The sequence below is a fragment of the Mercenaria mercenaria genome, chromosome 1 (genome assembly GCF_021730395.1).
Source record: "Mercenaria mercenaria strain notata chromosome 1, MADL_Memer_1, whole genome shotgun sequence".
In the NCBI taxonomy this organism is placed as follows: Eukaryota; Metazoa; Mollusca; class Bivalvia; order Venerida; family Veneridae; genus Mercenaria; species Mercenaria mercenaria.
This window is the reverse complement of record NC_069361.1, coordinates 10527609-10549521: the sequence shown is the minus strand read 5'-3', so window position 1 is coordinate 10549521 and position 21913 is coordinate 10527609. Positions and strand designations below refer to the sequence as shown.

Sequence of the window (21913 nt, the reverse complement as noted above, 5' to 3'; positions counted from 1 at the left end):
AGTTATTTCTAAACAATAAAATTGTCTCCTCTACAAATAAAAACTCACAAAGCTATATAAAACACCAAACTGAACATGAATCAAAAGCTCTGCTTTTTGATGAACCAAGTACATTTTAAGAAAGACTAGCTTAAACAAGGTTCTGCAATTCAATTATATATGGTCCAAAACCAACAAATGTCCTTTAATATATATATATATATGAGCCCTTCCATTACGCAACTTGTATTCTTGACGAAAAACTCAACATTAAAATGTGAAAAATTGAAGTTATCTTTACTATATTACCAGTTACAATGTTTTAAAGTATGCCACTAAATGCATTTAAAGACATGTGAAGAAAGCAATATGTCACTGTCGTGCATAGCATGTATGTTGCATGTTGTTCATGCAACAAATTATCTATATCACTATACTGGACACCATATGTTTGAATAGAAAACATTTTACTGAAAAATAACATGAGCCTTTTAGGTATAAACCTCTGTCTTTTCAAGATACAGGTTTTGTTTCGAATTTCAGTTGTCATCACAACACAAATAAAATTTATAAGTAAAATATCATAAAATTTACTTTGTCTAGGATAATATATTCCAAGACACTAGTTCCTAGTTTCTGCATGAACACTACAAAAGCCCTTATTTTACAGTTTTAGAAAAATATCTATACTGCAAAAATTATATTTAATATGTCATTTATACGGTTTTTTTTTTATGAAACAGCCCACCATATATATATCTGCAAGTAACAGCAGTAGTTTCTCAGCCTAAAACATGAAACTACAAACACCATTCCCAGTCACAGGTAAATAGCACTGGTGTTGTCAGGTGTAGATTATCAGAACTATAACTGTCACCAGTAAAGGACATTTTAGCTTAGCATGGTTCATATAAACAAATAAGCATCATTTAAAAGACCTAATTTTCAGATAAAAGAAGCATAACTGATGATGTCACTGATACTTCCTGTCTTTCTGAGGCAGTTCAAACATTTTATCATAAAAACATGTATTATATAACAAACCTCAATTCCTAACATATTCCCTTATATCTTATGAGTTTCTGTAATCAAACTTACATTGTCAAATAGCACAACAATTTGGTAATTTAAGTTATTTCACTGGGACATAAATTCCTGGTTTAATAAATTAATGTGGATTTTATTTCTTCATTTAAGTTTAATTAAGTGGATTTAAGCAACCATGAAATCTATTAGTCTCCCACAAATATTTCTATAATATATAACCTTGAAGTCTTATAAATATGCATGAATAAGACAAAAAATACTTTTATAAAACTGGTAACAACACAGACAGAAGTGCAGTGACAAGATCTTACTTAGCAACTAAAATAAAAGATAGTGTAATTTTCACCACAAGCTTCCTAACTGTAATGTAGTAAGTAGATATACCTGTGGATTGACTGTTGTGTATGGGTTCTCTGGGCTGGCAATGCCAATAGAAGATGAGAGTGACTGTGCCTGCTGGGCGAGACGCATGATTGCATTGAATTCCTTATCTGCCTCCGGTAAAGTTGATTTGAATTGTTCATGTGCTTCAAACAATTCCTACAAAATATTGCATTTCCACTTAAATCATGTGTACTTGGATTCCAGTTGATTTCTGCTGTATGTTTAGAACATTCAAAACTTAAATGAAATCAATGTTTTTTTTTTCTTCTGGAAGTTCATTCATGTAATATAAAAATTTGAAAGTAAAGCATGCGTTACTGTCAAACAGTGAGAAGAATGTGCAGCAAGACCCAGTCCAGAGTTAAGCGTCAAAAGGCTTCCAAATATTGTTCCAATGTTCTATTGACCGAGTTGACTGGACCGTTTACACATTTTCTTCCTAAATTGTGACTTGTCTGAAACCACGACATACTTCCTCAAAGTTCTTCGAGTAATATACTACAAATGTCCTAGGACTAGGCAAGTGATACAGTCATCCTCTTATTGGGTGCTCAATGTCACGGGGTGAGAAGAAAGTGTAATCTGACCACGACTTAAACCCAAGGCCTCATATTGAAATTAAAATACTCTACTGAACTAGCCTCGCTGTTTACACATTTTCTTAGGAATCTTGAGTAAAGTCTGAAACTGTGACATATGACATCAAAGTTATCAATTTTTAGATTGAATCAAAATTTACAAATATAAATCCAATTTCAAACCTGTATTTCTTCCGTCGTATGTACAATGAACATATCCAACAGATCTTCTTTGGCTCCATCCAGCCAGTTATTGAATGGCTGAAATCACAACAATTCTGTTATTCAAACATTTATTCATATTTTTCAAAAATGCGACAAAAAATGGGCAGGCAATGTTTGCAAAACATTCAAATGTATCAAGAAGCACTAATAGTGCAGATTTTTTATGGTATTAAGAATCACTTTAGAAGGAACATTCTGATGTTTAAAATGACTGGACTAATCAAGACAGATCTTATTCCAATATTATCAATTATAAAGTTATTTATTCCAATTATGATGGATGAGTGGAAATCTGCCATAATTCAATCAAATAAAAGAGAAACTTACAACCGTTTTCTGATAAGCTCCCGATTTATAGTATCAATATGATATGTTTCTATGACAACAGTAAACAGATTCTCTTTACAGTAAAACCAAATATTACTATGCTATAAAGAACAGCTAAAAACTGGTCATATTAAGGATCTGACTTACTGCTGCTCGTTTAGCGAATTCCAGGTGAAGTGAATCTATCTTTTCTAATATACTTTCTGCTTCCTGAAACATAGAAAAGTAAAATAAAGTGTGTATTGTGAAAGTTCCGGCCGAACTGGCTTATGAGACACCTACAAACACTGAACAGCATTAATCCCCTGATTCCTACTTTTAATGGGTAGGAAACTGGTTATCATTACTTAACTAGCTGGTACCTTTTTCTGATTTTTTAAACTTAATTCTATAGTGAACTGTCTGAAGGTAAAGTAGAGACTGTAAAAGAAGTTTGTTTGAATCTGTCAACATTTTTTCAATACAAGAGTCATACATACAGAAAGAGAAACTCATATGCCTGCTCATGTGATCAATATAGTTTAGAAGATTCTTACATCTAAAGCTGTCCTTCTTGATGCAGTAAGGGTGCCCAGTCTGTCCCACTGCTCACAGATAAGTTGACAACGTTTGTTTACAGCTACTATATCATGATATTCTAAAGCACTGAAATACAAAACATCATATTAAATATAAATGTGTTTCAACAATGTTTCAACTGAACTCCAGCATTCAATAATTCACCTTATGCTTTTACAGTACTCTTTTAATTTCTAACCATAGGGCCAATGCTCTGAAAGTTTTCAACCACAGGTAATTTTCTTCCTGCATGTATATATAATCTAGTAAAATCATTAATGATAACATTATGACTTATTATAAGTTGGTCTTAATTTTAATGTTTTTTTCCTGTATTAAATATTCTGCTTTTTATCCGTCACGACTTCTATGCCTAGGCATGAAGGAACATACTTAAGTTCTTGTGCTATAGCTGCTATTTGTTCTACTCTGTCTTGATGTGCTGCTAGATCACTTTCAAATGCTTCATGCTTTTTCTTCATTGCCTGTAATACACATCAATAAACAGTCAATAATACATGTACTATAGGTTTATTTTTCACAGGACTGACTTATTTTGTAAGAAAACTTTTGAAACTTTATAAGTTTATATCATCATCTGGTTTAACCTAATGTTTAAAGGGACTGAACTCATACAGGACATTGCAAAAGCTATATATTCATTATCTATACAACACAACAGGCTCTTAAATAACAAATACAGATGGCACCAAGTAAAATTAGCTTAGTAATTGGTACCTGGAAGTCTTTAATATACTCATTACCAATAAAATAAGTAATTACCTACAGAAAAAGTACACAATAACAGAAAGTGATCTTCAGATATTTGAACATGTGCCATACCTCCAATTACCTCAATACTTAAATCAATGGTAACACTGTAAAAACTTAAATTACAGGATAAAATGCAACAACTGCAAGATCTTGGTATTAAGAAATTGCATTAGAACATATCACCAGGACTATTTAGGAACATTATAAAATAGTGTTATGCACTGAGTACACACAATCATCATGCCGCTGATTATTGACTTACGGACACCGAATATCAACATAGAAATATGTAATTTTCATTTAGCAGAACCTATTTACAGTAACCTGGATCATTAATCATCATTGTTGTGTGTCTGAAACTGAGTGTACAATTTATCAGGACAGACTATTTATTGACACTTCCTACAGTTGAAACTTTGTTACTATATGGGTTGTATATAAGGTTTCATTTAAGTCTGCACTGTCATTATAAGGCAAATAGAAAATTCTCAAGTCTTAATTTTGTACTTAAGTGTCCAGATGGATACAGGTCCTGAACTCAGAGCTAACTATTGCAGTAGTGACTATATTAGAATAGCAGACAAGTGTAAGAAAAAAACTGTAAGGCAAGCTTTAGTGAGTACTTTACTCTTTTTATTATGCATTTCAATGTTAAAATATCCTTTTTCCATCAAATTTTATCAAAAGAAAACAAGGTGCACGAAATTGATGATTGTAAACAGAAATGATGTCACAACTTTTCAAGGCAAACAACAATATTGTTACAGTTTAGTTCAATTTTCTGTACCAAGAAGTTATTATTTTCAAATATTTTATTTGAAGTGAAAAATATACTGTAAGGAACAGATACCCGGCTGTAAAGATATTTAATTTTTATAGTATTACCCTTTTATGTGAAAAATGAAAAATATTATGCAAATCCATCAGCCTGCTGGAATATATCCTGCCAGCTGACTGATGCTGTATCATGTTCTTAGCTGCAAATATTGTATAACAGAAAGTTAAGTCATAGATATACCTACCTTTACATCATTAAGTCTACATCTCTTGAAATCTTGACTCTGTAGCATATCTTCTTTACCCTCGGCCCAGTCCTCATGGATCTCACACCGGTGTTTGAACTTCTGAGCCAAATGATCCAGTCTCTCCAATCTACAGAAATATCATCACAATTTGTTGCTGAACAGACTCAACATTGTTTGAAAAGACACATACTTACTTTAAGCCTCAGTCAACTTTACATGGTTAGTAAAATATACATGGTGTAAATAATACAATGTGACAAGATCAAACTGAAATTGATATACTGGGATGTACACTGCAATGTAAAATTATTAATGTTTATAAATTATGTAGAATCTGTTTTTTTTTTGTTTATTATTTAGACAATTTAAATAATAAATATTACATACAGAAAACGATCAACATAAATCTAGAATATGCATATCTAAATATTTACTTCTAATGTGAGACATATAATGAGATAAATAAATGCAAAGCTTCGATGATTTGCTAGCAACTAAAATTCATCTTACTTTCAAGCAATCACCTTTTTGCTGAATGCACAATAATTTTTTTTAAGAAATACAAAAAAGTGCATTTTCTCTGAGTAATGACATTTCAACAATAGAATATTAAGTAGTTTTTTTTCAACTGTATAATCATATATTATGATATTTTGGTCCAAACCATATCTTTTCGAGTCACAGGTCTACAGAATTTGATAATTTTTTTACAGAAATATAGATTTTCATTTTCAATTTTGCCTGGTAGATTCCATGTTTGAATAGAAATTGAGCTGTGGAAAAAAATCACAGTGTTTATTCATATGATTCTTGAAAATATACAATGTCTAACATTATCTGACACTTGAGGTAACACTTGTGCACTTATCCACATCATGGTATGGACCACATTTATCAAACATTGGTAAACCCAGTATACAGGGGAGTATCGCACATCCCTAATACCAAGTCTGAACCCAAAGTGTGACCTTAACCTTTGAGCCAGGAGTCTTAAAAGACACACCTCTTTGTTACAGTAAATGTTTATGCCATAGATGTGTCATAAAGTTATAGACCAGATAAGAAAAATGAATTAAAATATTTGACCTCTAAGTGTAACCATAATCTTTGAGAAAAGGGTCTGAATCTTATAAATAACACTTTGTGCTACAATGGAGAATAGTAGGAAAGATATTTCAATATCCATCTATGCATTTAAAAGTTAAAGACTGATCAAGAAATATGACATAAAATCTTTGACCTCTTGAGCATGACCTTGACCTTTGAGCTAGGAGTCTTGCATATGACACATAGTCTTGTTACGGTAAATGTGTTTGCCAAATTATCTGCGTAGCCATTCATGTATACAAAAAATTACAGAACTAATATGAAGAAGGACATCAATCCTTTGTAACCTTTGAGGTAGTGGTCTAAGTTTTTTAGATGGACCAACATCTTGTTTAATGAACATCTATTCTAAGTTTTCTGAATACTCATCAATGCAAAGTTACAAAACGAGAAGGGAAAATTACTTCTTATATTTGACCTCTTAAGTGTGACCTTGAACTTAAGGTAGGGGTCAGAGTCTTTCAACTGACACATTGTTTTATTATGATGAATGTTTTGTGCCAGGTTACTTGAACATCTATCAATGCATACAAAAAATTACAGATCAGACAACTATTTTTTTTTTTTGAAAAAAGCTTTGACCTATAAGTGTAACCTAAACCCTTCAGTTAGTGGTTTGGGTCTTGCATGCTTACAAATTGTCTTGTCATGGTCATCCTTAATGCCATGTTCTTTTTAATCCTACAATGCATGACAACATTATAGATCCCATAGGATTTTCAAACACACTTGACAGGGGTAATTTGATATTTTAATGATAGGGGACATAAAAATTATGTAAATCAAACTTCAAACAGAAAAGTTCAGTCTGTCACCGTCATTAATCAACAGCTGTTCTCGTGTACAGCAATGCCAAAATAACCAGATTACTTTATTTCATATAATTACATATATTTGATCAAATAAAAGGGTTTCAGTTTCAGTGTCAGACTTTCAGTTTACAATATTATTTACTTACATACTTGATTTTTTTTTAGTCATCTGAAAATTCTGAATTTTGATTTTTGCATTACACCTAAAAAATCAAGATTCATTCAGAAAAGGTTACATCTCTACACTAGACAAGAGGTCAAAAAAAAATGTTAGTATTGCTTCCACCAATATATTTATATAAACATAAAATGTTAGTATAAACTTTTACAACAATAAGGGTTTGCTGGAATTTAAAACTCAATCCCCAAGATCTAACAAGCTGCCAATCTGAACTGCAATGCTGCAACACCAGTCTCCATCCTGAAAAGGGAATTCTATATGGAACCCTGCCAGCATCTAAAAAATGGTCAATATGTAATGATTACATGTGTACACCATCTACCATCCCCAACTATTAAGGGTGTTTTAACGTTACCTCCGCAGTTCTGATATTAACCAGTCCTCAAAGTCTTTCTCGGCCGTTTCCATGCGGCCCCATGCATTTGATATGTCCTGTAAAATATTTGTAAGATTTGCCTATAAGAGATAGGTGAGAATTGTTAGGAGGCACACACAATTACCTTTGTAATTCGGAAAGAAGCCATTCCTCAAAGCCTTTCTCAGCAAATTCCAAACCTTTCCAGGCATTTGCTATGTCCTGTAAAACATTTCACAACAATTCATATCACCATAACATAAAGCTGGATGGTGAAATAGTAAGTGTACTTATATTATGATAAAGTATACCTTTATTAAAATCCATTGCATAATAATTGTCATAACTTAAAACCTGCATAATGATGTAAACATTCTAGAATCATAGATATATTACGAATTGTTATTCCTCCAATGAAAATTCTGAATGTATATTATTTTACTACTACTTACGGAGACCATTTTTCCTTCAGTTGGAAGATATGCTGGTCTGTTACTGAGTCTGAGTCGTGTTTGGAGAGTATTGAAACTGTTTTCAAGTCGGGCCTTATCCTCTAGTTTTGGGGGCTTCTGTTTACGTCTGTAGTCTCTGAATTCATCAAGCTTGCGTTGTGTACCAGGCAATGTATTATCTGTGGTTCTGTTCTCCAACCAGGGTGTCGTTTTTCTGATCCATTCCAATAACTGTTGGTCGAATAACAAGTAAGTATGAATACAAACTTACTATATTCATTGTACTACTTAAAATTTTTCAAATCATGATTGATTTCAATTATTGTGTTCAAACTAAATAAAAACTTTAGCATATGAATTAACTCTGCAAAATAACAGACATGAAATTCCTTCTGAGAAAATACATCCCAGTGGCGTAATATTTAATCTTATCAAATTTATCTGTCTCCTTCACTTGTTTTGGTTCAAAATGCAATCCTCTCAAAATGTGTTGAAAATTTCGTTTTGTAAAAGTGGCCTTTGGTAAAAATTTATTAACAGAACAGGTTTTCACCAAGTATGTCTATTAACCTTTAGCCTGCTGCCGGGAGGTTCATCCATGCAGGCTGATCATGGTCTGCACTGGTCGCTATTCAGTCAGTAAATTTTCAGTGAGCACCACTTTGAATAATGAATGGCATGGCCCAAATTGAACTAGAAAATGCTTTTGTAAAAAAGCGCATGTCTCCCCCAATGCAAAGTCCTATAGGCAAGAAGTCAATAGGGGTCAGGAGCGAAAGTCAAAGAGACACTGATGGTTGGCTGCAATAGGGATCATCTACTTGGCATGTCCAGTCATCCCGCTAAATTTCAACACTCGTGGCCTAGTGGTTCTCAAGTCACTGTTCAGGCTCCTGTGACCCTGACCTTTGATCAAGTGACCTCAAAATAAATAGGGGTCATGTACTCTGCATGTCCAATCATCCTATTAAGTTTCAACATTGTAGGTCAAGTGGTTCTCAAGTTATTTCCAAAAAATGATTTTACATGAACAGGCCACTGTGACCTTGACCTTTAATAGACTGACCCCAAAATCAATAGGGGTCATCTACTCTGCATGTTCAATCATCCTATGAAGTTTCAACATTCTGGGTCAAGTGGTTCTCAAGTTATTGATCGGAACTGGTTATCAATGTTCAGGCCCCTGTGACCCTGACCTTTAATGGAGTGACCCCAAAAACAATAAGGGTCATTTACTCTGCATGAACAATCATCCTATGAAGTTTCAACATTCTGGGTCGAGAGGTTCTCAAGTTATTGATTGGAAATGGTTTTCCATGTTTAGGCCCCTGTGGCCTTGACCTTTAACATAGTGACCCTAAAATCGTTAGGGTTCATCTACTCTGCATGACCAATCATCCTATTAAGTTTCAACATTCTGGGTCAAGTGGTTCTCAAGTTACTGACCGGAAATGGTTTTCAATGTTCAGGCCCCTGTGACCTTGACCTTTAATGGAGTGACCCCAAAATCGATAGGGGTCATCTACTTTGCATGTACAATCATCCTATGAAGTTTCAACATTCTGGGTCAAGTGGTTCTCTAGTTATTGATCAGAAATGGTTTTCAATGTTCAGGCCCCTGTGACCTTGACCTTTGACGGAGTGATCCCATAATCAATAAGGGTCATCTACTCTTTATGACCAATCATCCTATCAAGTTTCAACATTCTGGGTCAGGTGGTTCTCTAGTTATTGATTGGAAATGATTTTCAATGTTCAGGCCCCTGTGACCTTGACCTTTGACGGAGTGACCCCAAAATCAATAGGGGTCATCTACTCTTCATGACCAATCATCCTATGAAGTTTCAACATTCTGGGTCAAGTGGTTCTCTAGTTATTGATCGGAAATGGTTTTCACTGTTCAGGCCCCTGTGACCTTGACCTTTGACCGAGTGACCCCAAAATCAATAGGGGTCATCTACTCTTCATGACCAATCATCCTATGAAGTTTCAACATTCTGGGTCAAGTGGTTCTCTAGTTATTGATCAGAAATGGTTTTCAATGTTCAGGCCCCTGTGACCTTGACCTTTGATGGAGTGACCCCAAAAACAATAGGGGTCGTCTACTCCAGCAGCCCTACAACCCTATGAAGTTTAAAGGTTCTAGGTCAAATGGTTCTCCAGTTATTGCTCGGAAATGAAGTGTGACGTACGGACGGACAGACGGACGGACGGACAGGGCAAAAACAATATGTCTCCTGGGGGAGACATAATAATGGACAAGTCCATTCTAGAAATTTAGCAGGGTAAAGGTTAAATACAAAAGCAATATTATAAAGGAGTTAAGCATCCCAGACACCTTGAAATGATGAACAATATCAACACTTTACTGAATTTTTTACACAAATTTCATTCTGAACTTTTTTTGTTACCTTTCAATGTCAACATACACATTTCATATCAAACTGTGTATTCAAACAAAAAAAATTAGCTTTCAACATGTTTACACCAGTTTGAATTATTTCAATATCAGCCAACTGTTTCACATGATATCATTACAAATGTAAGAATGCCTCTACAGACTTCGGAAGAGGTCCAAGAAAGACCATCAATAAGCTACAGTTGGCACTGTGCTTAAGGAACATGCCTAAGAATAACCAGCAATAAGCTAGTTGACCCTGTGCTTGAGGAACATGCACAAGAAGGACCAACAGTAAGTTACAATTAGCACTGTGCTTAAAGAACATGCCTAAGAATGACCAGCAACATGTGACAGTTGGTTCTGTGTTTAAGGAACATGCCCAAGAAGGACCAACAGTAAGCTAGTTGGCTCTGTGCTTAAGGAATAGGACCAACAGTAAGCTACAGTTAGATCTATGCTTGAGGAATGTATCAAAGGAGGTCCAACAATAAGCTACAGTTTGCTCTGTGCTTGAGGAACATGTCCAAGGACCAGCAGTAAATTACAGTTGGCTCTATTCTTGGGGAACATGCCCAAGGACCACCAATATGCTACAATAGGCAGCTGTGCTTGAGAAGGATCAACAGTAAGCTACAGTTTGGCTCTGTGCTTGAGGAATATGCAATAATCTACAGTTGGCTCTATTGTGCTTGCAGAGGAGGTCCAAAAAGAACCAACAATAAGCTACAGTTGGCTCTCTGTGTTTGAGAAATATGTCCAAGGATTAGTAGTAAGCTGCAATTTGGCTGTTCATTTAATTTTATTTATCCTAGTATTGTTACTTACATCACTGGCCAATCTTTCATATTCTTCCATCAATCTCTCGTTCTCCTGGTTGACTTTAAGCACTTTACAGATTCTGTTAGCGGCTGTTTCAGCCTGTAAATATACACATGTATCAAACAGTTTACATTATATAATAAACAAGCTTTTCACATATATACACTGCACCAGCTGGCGTACACCTAGTTAAATATGTTAAAGGTAGTGCAACATATTTTATCATCAAATTCAACATCCTCTAAGCTATCTTACAATGGATCATTATGATTTTTTACGTAACAACTAAGTATAAGTTTATACTTACATTTGAAGTATTTTAGTAAACAATACTCCTTACTAACTAGGTAATTTCCTTCAAAAAGATGGCAGTCAAATTTGAGCTATATATATTAAGTGAGTAACATATAAAAAGCTAACCTGTTGTGCCCCTGAGAAAGCGTGGTAGTATGAAGAGACATAGGCCATAACTGATCTCTCATCTGGCTTGACTGAGTTAACCATATCTGAAAAACACAAAACATTCTGTACAGCTCTACAAAGTTATAACTACATCTGCAATTCTTTTGGACATGTCTCTATGGTGCACTTTGGTTGGAGAGTAAAACATAAACCCTGCAAAGATGACCTGTATAGTAACACATTATTTAGTTAGTATATGTATATGCTAGGCATAAAACAATGTCAACATGACTAATAGATTTGATAAATAGAAAGAAATAGACCTTGAATGTTTTAAGAACTAAATATAACAACACAGTCTGACAACTTCTATTTCAGACAAGAAAAACACAATCACTGAAGCTTGTTTTAAAAATAGCTTAACACATGCTAAATTCTATATTGGTTTCAACTGTAATACTCTAGAGCAAGGTTCTGTCTCTTTAAAGGAGAAATGCTACAAATTAATTGAATACAATTCTTACAATTCTAAATGAATACAGTACCTCCCAGACATATGAGAACACTGGTTTATTTTACCTTCTGGGTCCAACATGCGTGGGATATCCAAATGTTTCTCTGCAACATCGAAAGCTGTGTTCAGGTTCTCCAATGGATTGTCCTGTAATTACAAACATGGATTTCAAATAGTGTACATAAACCAACTTCCTCATCATATAATATGGTAAATTTCATATATGCAAGCTGAAATTTGTAACTTTTTTTTCAAGATTTTAAATTAAGAATAAACAAAGTAGAGGTACAACATGCCTAAACACCAGATAGGTTATAACTGTATTTATTTATAGATCAAGATTTTAAATTTAGAACGTTATTACATGGTCAGTAGTCTACAAAATGCACAGGCTGTGCCAGATATTTTAAATTTTTAGTATTTTATTGTTGGAAAAATAACCCTTGAGAAAATTTGTCTGATATGATTTTGCATATTGTGTAAGATTATGAGGATTTTTGGGAAGGCATGTAGGTTACTTAAATTTGTTAACTTGTTGGCAATTTTCTGTACTTCAACATCAACTGACAAGACTTAGTAATCATGAAAAATTCTGCCAGGACACATGTATCCAAAATGAAAGTTAAAACATGCTTCTTTTTCACGGAATGCAAATTTCTTGAATATAGTATTAATTGTGTCGACTATTTAAAGTGCTAACAACTCGTACACTCTAACAAGGAATTTAAAATTAAGATTTGACCACAATTGAATTATTTCAAGTCAAGTATATTTAATTACATGACATTATCCACAAGTACATAATTATCTCCTGGATGCAGTAGTGGAGATATCAAGTAGATGACAATAACTTGTATCTATCAAGATGGATCAAGTATACATACCATTTGTTTCACTTCCTTACTACCAGGACATTTAATTATAGACAATTGTTTATTTAATGGTTCACTGAAATCTTTCAACAAAATGCACTATCATATCACATCTTGAAAGCGCAATCTAGACTTAAATATTTAAATCACGGAAAGAAAAGAAAACAAGAGGAACATGATAGTCCTGAATCGCTCACCTCTTCCCACATGACCCAGTTTTGATTATGACGTCGTTTTTTCTATTATTTGACATAGTGACCTAGTTTTTGAGCTCATGTGACCCAGTTTTGAACTTGACCTAGATATTATCAAGATAAAAATTTTGACCAATTTTCATGAAGATCCATTGAAAAATATGGTCTCAGAGAGGTCACAAGGTTTTTCTATTATTTGACTCATTGACCTAGTTTTCGAAGGTACGTGACCCTGTTTTGAACTTTATCTATATATCATCAAGGTGAACATTCTTACTAATTTTCATGAAGATCTCATGAAAAATATGGCCTCTAGAGAGGTCACAAGGTTTTTCTATTTTTATACCTACTGACCTAGTTTTTGACCGCACGTGACCCAGTTTCAAAACTAATCTAGATAACATCAAGGTGAACATTCAGATCAATTTTCATGAAGATCCATTGAAAAATATGGCCTCTAGAGAGGTCAAAAGGTTTTAATAATTTTAGACCTACTGACCTAGTTTTTGACCGCAGTTGACCCAGTTTCAAACTTGACCTAGATATCATCAAGGTGAACATTCTGACCAATTTTTATGGAGATCCATTCACAAGTATGGCCTCTAGAGAGGTCACAAGGTTTTTCTTTTTTAAGACCTACTGACCTAGTTTTTGAGCGCACATGACCCTGTTTCGAACTTGACCTAGATATCATCAGATGAACATTCAGACAAACTTTCATAAAGATCCCATGAAAAATATGGCCTTTAGAGAGGTCACAAGGATTTTCTATTATCTGACCTACTGACCTAGTTTTTGACAGCACGTGACCCACTTTCGAACTTGACCTAGATATCATCAAGATGAACATTCAGACCAACTTTCATACAGATCCCATGAAAAATATGGCCTCTAGAGAGGTCACAAGGTTTTTCTATTATTTGATCTACTGACCTAATTTTTGATGGCATGTGACCGACTTTCGAACTTGACCTAGATATCATCTAGGTGAACATTCTGACCAATTTTCATGAAGATCTCATGAAATATATGGCCTCTAGAGAGGTCACAAGGTTTTTCTATTTTTAGACCTACTGACCTAGTTTTTGATCGCACGTGACCCAGTTTCAAACTTGACCTAGATATCATCAAGGTGAACATTCTGACCAATTTTCATGAAGATCTTGTGAAATATATGGCCTTTAGAGAGGTCACAAGGTTTTTCTATTTTTAGACCTACTGAGCTAGTTTTTGATGGCACGTGACCCAGTTTCGAACTTGACCTAGATATCATCAAGATGAACATTCTGACCAACTTTTGACAACGGACGACGGACACCGCGCGATCACCTTGTCACTTTGTGACAGGTGAGCTAAAAACCATTCAAGCTGACACTCATGCCCACACAGTTTGTATCTTGGTTCTGGGGTATATTTGGTTGTGATTTGTATTTGGTTCTGATGTCTATCTGGTTGCGATGTGTTTGGTGATGTTTGTTTGTTTGTTTGTTTGTTTGTTTTGGGTTTAACGCCGTTTTTCAACAGTATTTCAGTCATGTAACGGCGGCCAGTTAACCTAACCAGTGTTCCTGGATTCTGTACCAGTACAAACCTGTTCTCCGCAAGTAACTGCCAACTTCCCCACATGAATCAGAGGTGGAGGACTAATGATTTCAGACACAATGTCGTTTATCAAATAGTCACGGAGAACATACGCCCCGCCCGAGGATCGAACTCACGACCCCGCGATCCGTAGACCGACGCTCTTCCTACTGAGCTAAGCGGGCGGGCTTTGGTTTAGGTGTTTGGTGATGTGTACTTGGTTGTGGTGTTTATTTAATTCTAATGTGTACTTGGTTTAGGTGTGTTTGGTGATGTGTACTTGGTTGTGGTGTTTATTTAAGAAATAATATATCTCAGTTAGTGATTTATCGCTGAATAAATCATTGTTTGGAGTTCAGATGCGAAGGAATTATATCAAGAGGGCACATCCCGAGTGATATAATATATGCATCTGAACGACAAAAAATGATTTATTAAAGAGCAAATCACTAAATGAGATATATTATTTCGATTCTAACATATTACCAAGTACTTTAAAGTACATCCTTGATGGCATTCAATCATTAAAAATTTGCCCATTTTCAATCGGTTTCTTTTCCAGCGCGCCACTATGACGAAATAATTGTGACGTCAGAACAGTGAATTGTTGTATAATAATTCACTGTTCTCAGCCTTCTTTGTTTAATAGGAAAATGAATCAGATCATGTTAGAATTAGTTCTAATGTGTACTTGGTTAAGGTGTGTTTGGTGATATGTACTGGGTTTGTGGTGTTTATTTAGTTCTAATGTGTACTTGGTTTAGGTGTGTTTGGTGATGTACTGGTGTGGTTATTATTCTAATGTGTACTGAATTAGGTGTGTTGTGATGTGTACTTGGTTGTGGTGTTATTTGTCTAATGTGTATTGGTTTAGGTGTGTTTGGTGATGTGTACTTGGTTGTGGTGTTTATTTAGTTCTAATGTGTACTTGGTTTAGGTGTGTTTGGTGATGTGTACTTGGTTGTGGTGTTTATTTAGTTCTAATGTGTACTTGAATTAGGTGTGTTTGGTGATGTGTACTTGGTTGTGGTGTTATTTAGTTCTAATGTGTACTTGGTTTAAGTGTGTTTGGTGATGTGTACTTGGTTGTGGTTTTTATTTAGTTCTAATGTGTACTTGGTTTAAGTGTGTTTGGTAATGTGTACTTGGCTGTGGTTTTTATTTAGTTCTAATGTGTACTTGGTTTAAGTGTGTTTGGTAATGTGAACTTGGTTGTGGTTTTTATTTAGTTCTAATGTGTACTTGGTTTGTGTTTGGTAAGTGTGTTTGGTGATGTGTACTTGGTTGTGGTGTTTATTTAGTTCCAATGTGTCCTTGGTTGTGATGTGTATTTAGCTGATGGTTCAGATTTGTGTATGGTTATGGCTTGTATTTGGGTCTGGTGTGTAATTGGTTGTGGTGGGTATTTAGTTCTAGTGTGAACTTGGCTTAGGTGTGTACTATATGGTCATGTGGTGTATTTGGTTGTAGCCTTGTAACTTACCTTTGAAAGAGAACGGTAATCTATCAAGTCAGGTCGATGTCTATGTATCAATGCACAGAATGCCAAACCATCTTTGAAACTGAAGCAAAATAGGAACAACATGCAATGCTACAGAAAACTAAAACTAATGACACACTTCCGTCATCTGGCATTTCAGTTTAAAAACGACATGCTTGTTAAAAGACAAATCAAGTTAACTTGAAGGGTTTAGTTCTATTACTGCAGCAAGTGTGTAACTCCTCAATCCCATGCAGCTGTTTGATCTTCCGCTGATAAATGCCTCTTGCTGTTTCCAGGAAGAAAGAAAAAAAAGAAAATGGCTGTTCCCAGACAATCCCAAGCAGTACCATGCAAAACTAAACATTCTGCAAACAATATCTAAATAATGGTCAGCTGGAAGGGACATGTTAAACTTGTAAACATGTAGCAGAAATCTGTTGGTGACATCTGTCATCTTTATTCATCTCCAGGCAAGCTTGTAAATGTAAATTGTACAGAGATATACTACAAATTAAAGACAAATCAATTTCTCATAAATCTTGGCTTTGGCTGTGTTTGGTGTGTTCAATACTTCCAAAGAGCCTAGTCTTAATTAATTGTAATTGAATGTATAGCACAATAATTAATTCACATTTCAAAAAAGACATTTGGTCCAAAGAACTTGTAACTTTTGTTGACCAATTACATGTATTAAATGTTTTGGCAGAAAAATAATAAGCACATTTCAGTTATAAAGTTTGTGCAGCAATTTATGCAAACTTTATTCATGAACATGACTCCCAAGCTCACTCTTTATCTGCAACACTTTTGTCTTGAACTTTTTTGTTGTTGAAATTTTACATGATCCCTTTAATTGTAGTTTATCTCTGTAAAAACATATCAAATCAAGGTAAAACTGGGGAGTTCACACAGGCATCATGTTGCATAGTTTACCCTCGAAAGTTTATAGAAGTCTAGGAGTTCTGGTCTATGGCGATGTATCAGAGCACAGAAGGCCAAACCATCCTTCCAGCTACAATGGCAACAAACATGTAGTTAGCATAGTTTTATAGTAGCTTTATTATTGTAACACCGGATCAAAATAGGGTAGAGAATGGACAGACATGTGGACTTTTTTCTTTACATATTTATTTAAAAAATTAAAGTCAAAGAATGTCTTATGTAAAAAGGTTTATAAAGAGCATTATCACCATACCATTAAAAACAGTTGAAAGTTTCCACTGATATTTTTTTAGACAAGCTGACTTTAAAATCTAACTTGTTTAAAAAATGAGAACACTTCCTATAAATTGAATGACATAAAAATCCATTTGCTTGAGTCATACTGTGCCATTTATAGATTCCTCAGTAGGTCTTCATTTCCTTTTCACACTTTTTCAATGAGTTCATGATTTAACACATTATATAAAGAAGTGTCAAAAAGTTTCTTCAAATTTAAAGGATGAATGTCACTATTTTTGGATATAATTGACTTTAGATCAAGGATTTTATGAACATGCTGTTCAAACTTTCTGTCTATACTGATAATGAATCATTTCACTCTGAACTGGCACCATATGAAAACAGCATGCAACTTGAAATGCTTTACCACATACTTGCAGTCTTCCTTGGCAAGTGTTTGTTTCACTTTAACAAATATTTTTCTTACTGACTTTTTTTATCCCTTCTGTAACATTGGAATTTTCTTAAAAGGGATATGATCAATCTAAAGTGGCAAATACCAGAACATCACGATTGGCTGTCAAACTGAAAACCCATAATCCCTCTGGAGGATGATGAATGGTAAAATATTACTCGGAACTGAGTCAACATTATTTATTCAGTATCAACCAAAAATCAATTGTCTTCTCATCAAAACATTTAGTTTTAGAGCCAGTTTCTCAGAGAATCCTCGATGATTCATGGAGTCATTGTCTTAAACTCATTATAACAACAATGAAATTAGAGATCAGTCAATTAAGGTTTCACATCATTGCCATATGATACAGGCTATGCAGTTTCAATATGGCTCCAGACAGTTCCAAATTTAGCAAATAACTTGGAAAATGTTGCCATATCTGATAAGAAACTGATGAGCAAAATTTTCATATGTATGGCAGCTTAATTGGCTACTGTTTATTTACATGTGAATCAATATCATTCTATCTATCACTAAAATCTTTACAGATCTAAATGCAAATAATTACTTCACAATATTGTAAATTGTCATAAGTGATCAAAAGATAAAACAGTTTACAAATGTTGTAAAATAACAATTCAAATTTCAGTTAAATGCAGTACAAGTCAGTATTATAAACAGTAGTCTTCTGTTTAGATCTATATCAAGCTGACACACATTTTACAGCTTGAGAGCTTTGTATAAACTAAAATGCTGTTTTCAAGGGCAGATAACTCTTTTTCAATACCGGTGACCTATGATTTTTATTGCAAATTTTTGTTTCTTAGATGATTGTCCTTCAATAGCCAAAGTTTGAAGAAATTCAATTATTGGGAAAAATTTCACCCAAATTCTAGCATATGCCTTTAATACACAAAAAAAATTCATCTTTTCAAATATGCAAAATTTTCTTATGTAAACTTCTACAAACCATTCATGCAACCATCAAAATTGTCATTTAAACTAATGCAGGTGATGCTTCAATGTGAAGAAGTTATATAATGAAAATACATAAAAAGAATTCCTTTCGAAACTTACTCAACCATGACTGTAAAAAATAAAAGCTGTAATGAATCCTGGTGTAAGATATATCATACAAGAAAGGCAGTTTTTGTTTGTCTGTTTTTTTTTCAACAAAGACAGTCTTTAATTTAACTCCTTTTTTTCTGCAGATAGCTGTAATCAAACAGCTACCAGCTACTTAACAAAACAGGGCTCATTTTTGCTTATCAAGACAAGTTAAATGTTCAAAGAAGGTTCTTGTGGCTCTTAACAATTCCAAATGATCGTCAAATCCCATGTCCTTTGATGGCATTGCTTCCTCAACAGAAAATGTCCAGATTCCATGAATAAATCTTGCATTCTGGGACTGGAACCAAGCTGAAATGATCCACTGAATCTTCTTAGATATATACTTCATGTGATGTACATTAAACACATACCAGCAACTCAGTAAAATATAAAATAGAATGGAAGAGAACATTCTATCAGCCATTCTTGAAACACTTTTTACTCTTGCCAACAGATACATACCTAAGATGAAAGTTCTGCACATTAACATTTTTGTATGGAGCTGTTTTTCTCTGGCACCATAACAACAGGCCTTCCTTAGCTGTCAATTCTGAAAAATACAATAAAAAACAACATTTATAGATACTTTGCAATTTTCAATATACATGATAAATACTTTTTTGTATTACTTCCTTCAACTTATGCTTATACTCCATGATTTAACATATATCTATCTAGAACATTAATTTTCAAAAACTATTCAATGCAGCACATCAATTTAATATCAATATATTGAGGCCAGAGAAGTCCCAACTATTAAGACAGTCAAGTAAGTTTAACTTTTATGACATTTTATGTGGTACTTATATAATTTAATTAGCTATGGAAAGACAGATATGGTCCATCAGATATTTCAAATTAAATTTTGTAATCCAGTTTTATGATATATAAACTAAAAGATATCCCTTCATGGTGCAATATATTAGCTATGTTTTGAAAACTGAGGACCTCTTAGCATGTGGCTGGGACCTTGGACTTCTATTTCTGTATTCTATTTCTTTATGTTCATCATTTTGTCTTCTACAAATTTTACTTGTGATTCATGATCTAACAAATACTTGACAGGTAGGTTTTCACACATCACAAACTAGGTTGCAACTTTGGGGTGTTTTATTTGCATTTTAACAGCTTTATAATAATTTTACTACCAGATTTTTCATCTGCCGTGAAATTTTACAGCACAGAGAATGCCTGTACTTTACATGTGCAATTCAGCAGGTAATATTTGAGTAGAATATTATAAAATAATTACCCTGCAGTTAAACGTTAAACATGTCTGTTCCAAATGCAGTACAAATACAAGTGTTACCGTATGAGGAGAGTGCGCATGCATTCGTTATTCAAATTAAACAGATTCAGTCTAAAATATGAAATGTCTAGGTCATTTTGACAACCTGCATTTTTTTGGACAATCTGTACTGAGATTATAATTCTTGCCTACTCAGTTTTTGTAATTAATTCTGCCTTTAACATTGCTCTGTCAGGTAATGAATAAAATATTACTGGCCACTAAGCCTTGCATGACATTTTCTCAAGAAGAAATACAGTACTTCTAAATGGACAATAGTTTCAAAGATAGAATTATGGTTGCCCAATATCTACTACTTCAATGACAGCTTGATATCAAAGACCCTGAATCAATGTGAATCAGGAGTCCTTGAGACTGCAACTTACTACAATGTCACACAATGTCAAAACCATCAAGGTTCAACAGTAATTCAATACAAACTGTTATAAACCAACTTATTATGTAATATAAAATTTGAGCAGACCTTTCATTTTTTTCTGTGTTGAAAAATGTAAAAAGCGATAAAACATATTTTCTTCCTTAGATTCAAGAATACGTTTGTTGTATATATTGAACATTCTGGCATTGTGTCAAGGTAAAAAAGTAACAAAAATCTGCCACATTGGCAATATTTTCTTGTTATGTGTAACACAGCATCTATTGTTTAACACAGTCAGCTCATTAAAATGCTACTTAATTAACCTTTGCAAGATCGTGCATGTAGTTACTTCTGAAGTATCAATACTGATTTCTAAAATCTGGTCCAGACGATAAAAAAGATAGTCTGCTGCTGGAAAGAAGTTGCTGGTGGGGGGGGGCAATGTGTGCCGGGACATACTCCCTCAGGGATTTTAGTATGTGTGTAGGAATGTTTACAGGCATTTCTAACATTTTGAATAACTAAGTAATGCTTCTGTACTAGCTACGCAAAAGTTTACAGATAAACAAACTTTACTATTTTTACTTGATCCCAACAAAATGCACCTTCAAAAAATATTTTGGCTCAATTTATATGCTTTAACAGTCCAGCCAAGTTTTGCTGGTAGAGTAACTTTCTTTCTAGAAGTATCTCCTGACATAAATGAGTACCAGGTAGGCAAATTGGCCCATGTGGCAAGAATTATAGGCGACAGACTCCCACATGTTGTTGCTCCATACATAGATCATTATCACCCATCAGCCAGATATTAATATGTATTACAACACCTTGTTAATTTATACATCATTGTTACACTACCCATGGTCACCCCTCTTAACAGCTGCCCATCTATATCAACTTTTCCTATAATGCAAAATAACAAGAATAACTTTGTCTCACTTGTGAAATGGTAAAAAAATATATATACTAAATATTGAAAAGACTGTAAAATACTACTGGCCTCCAATTCTAAAAATAACTGCCTCCTACTGCTTTGAACATTGTACTCAGATTATACCTGTCAGCAGCAAAATAAAATAAAGAGTATGATGTGGAGCCAAGTAATCAAACATACCTGTATAAACCTATTAACAAGAAGAGACCAACAATTAATAAAAAAATATCATTGTAAGTGTCACAAATCATAAAACATTTCTCTAAGTCTCTGATTATTATTTCAGACTCCCTGGGGTATTTGTATTGAAACAAGAAAGTCCTGTTAGGATATTACAGGTACTCACATACATGTTAAGTTCACTGTTCTGCAGATTCAAGATCTGATTACATACACTTTTCATCATTTATCTGCTAATATACCTGCTTGTGATTTCTGATTTCAGCATCAAACTAACTTTCAATAATTTTCTTGGCACCTTTGTTGAGTTTGGAGAGCTCTCAAAAGTAAAGTA

General features: G+C 34.1%; 1 protein-coding gene across 4 annotated transcripts in view; it reads right to left on the bottom strand.

Annotated features, from left to right (window-relative positions):
* The window catches only part of LOC123545007 (alpha-actinin, sarcomeric-like), a 62508-nt gene that overhangs the window by 13233 nt on the left and 27362 nt on the right, over window positions 1-21913 (bottom strand). Inside the window, exons 4-16 of one of the 4 annotated variants that reach the window (XM_045331218.2) lie at window positions 19261-19348; window positions 17004-17082; window positions 12006-12087; window positions 11445-11530; window positions 11031-11123; window positions 7805-8035; window positions 7498-7574; window positions 4895-5024; window positions 3492-3583; window positions 3077-3185; window positions 2688-2750; window positions 2172-2249; window positions 1411-1566 (exon numbers count right to left, since the gene is read on the bottom strand). In XM_045331218.2, the coding sequence (XP_045187153.1) occupies window positions 1411-1566; window positions 2172-2249; window positions 2688-2750; window positions 3077-3185; window positions 3492-3583; window positions 4895-5024; window positions 7498-7574; window positions 7805-8035; window positions 11031-11123; window positions 11445-11530; window positions 12006-12087; window positions 17004-17082; window positions 19261-19348 (1364 nt within the window). Of the gene's footprint in view, window positions 1-1409; window positions 1567-2171; window positions 2250-2687; window positions 2751-3076; window positions 3186-3491; window positions 3584-4894; window positions 5025-7352; window positions 7430-7497; window positions 7575-7804; window positions 8036-11030; window positions 11124-11444; window positions 11531-12005; window positions 12088-16070; window positions 16150-17003; window positions 17083-19260; window positions 19349-21913 lie in introns of all 4 variants that reach the window. The other 3 variants (XM_045331219.2, XM_045331216.2, XM_045331217.2) reach the window with 3 other exon arrangements.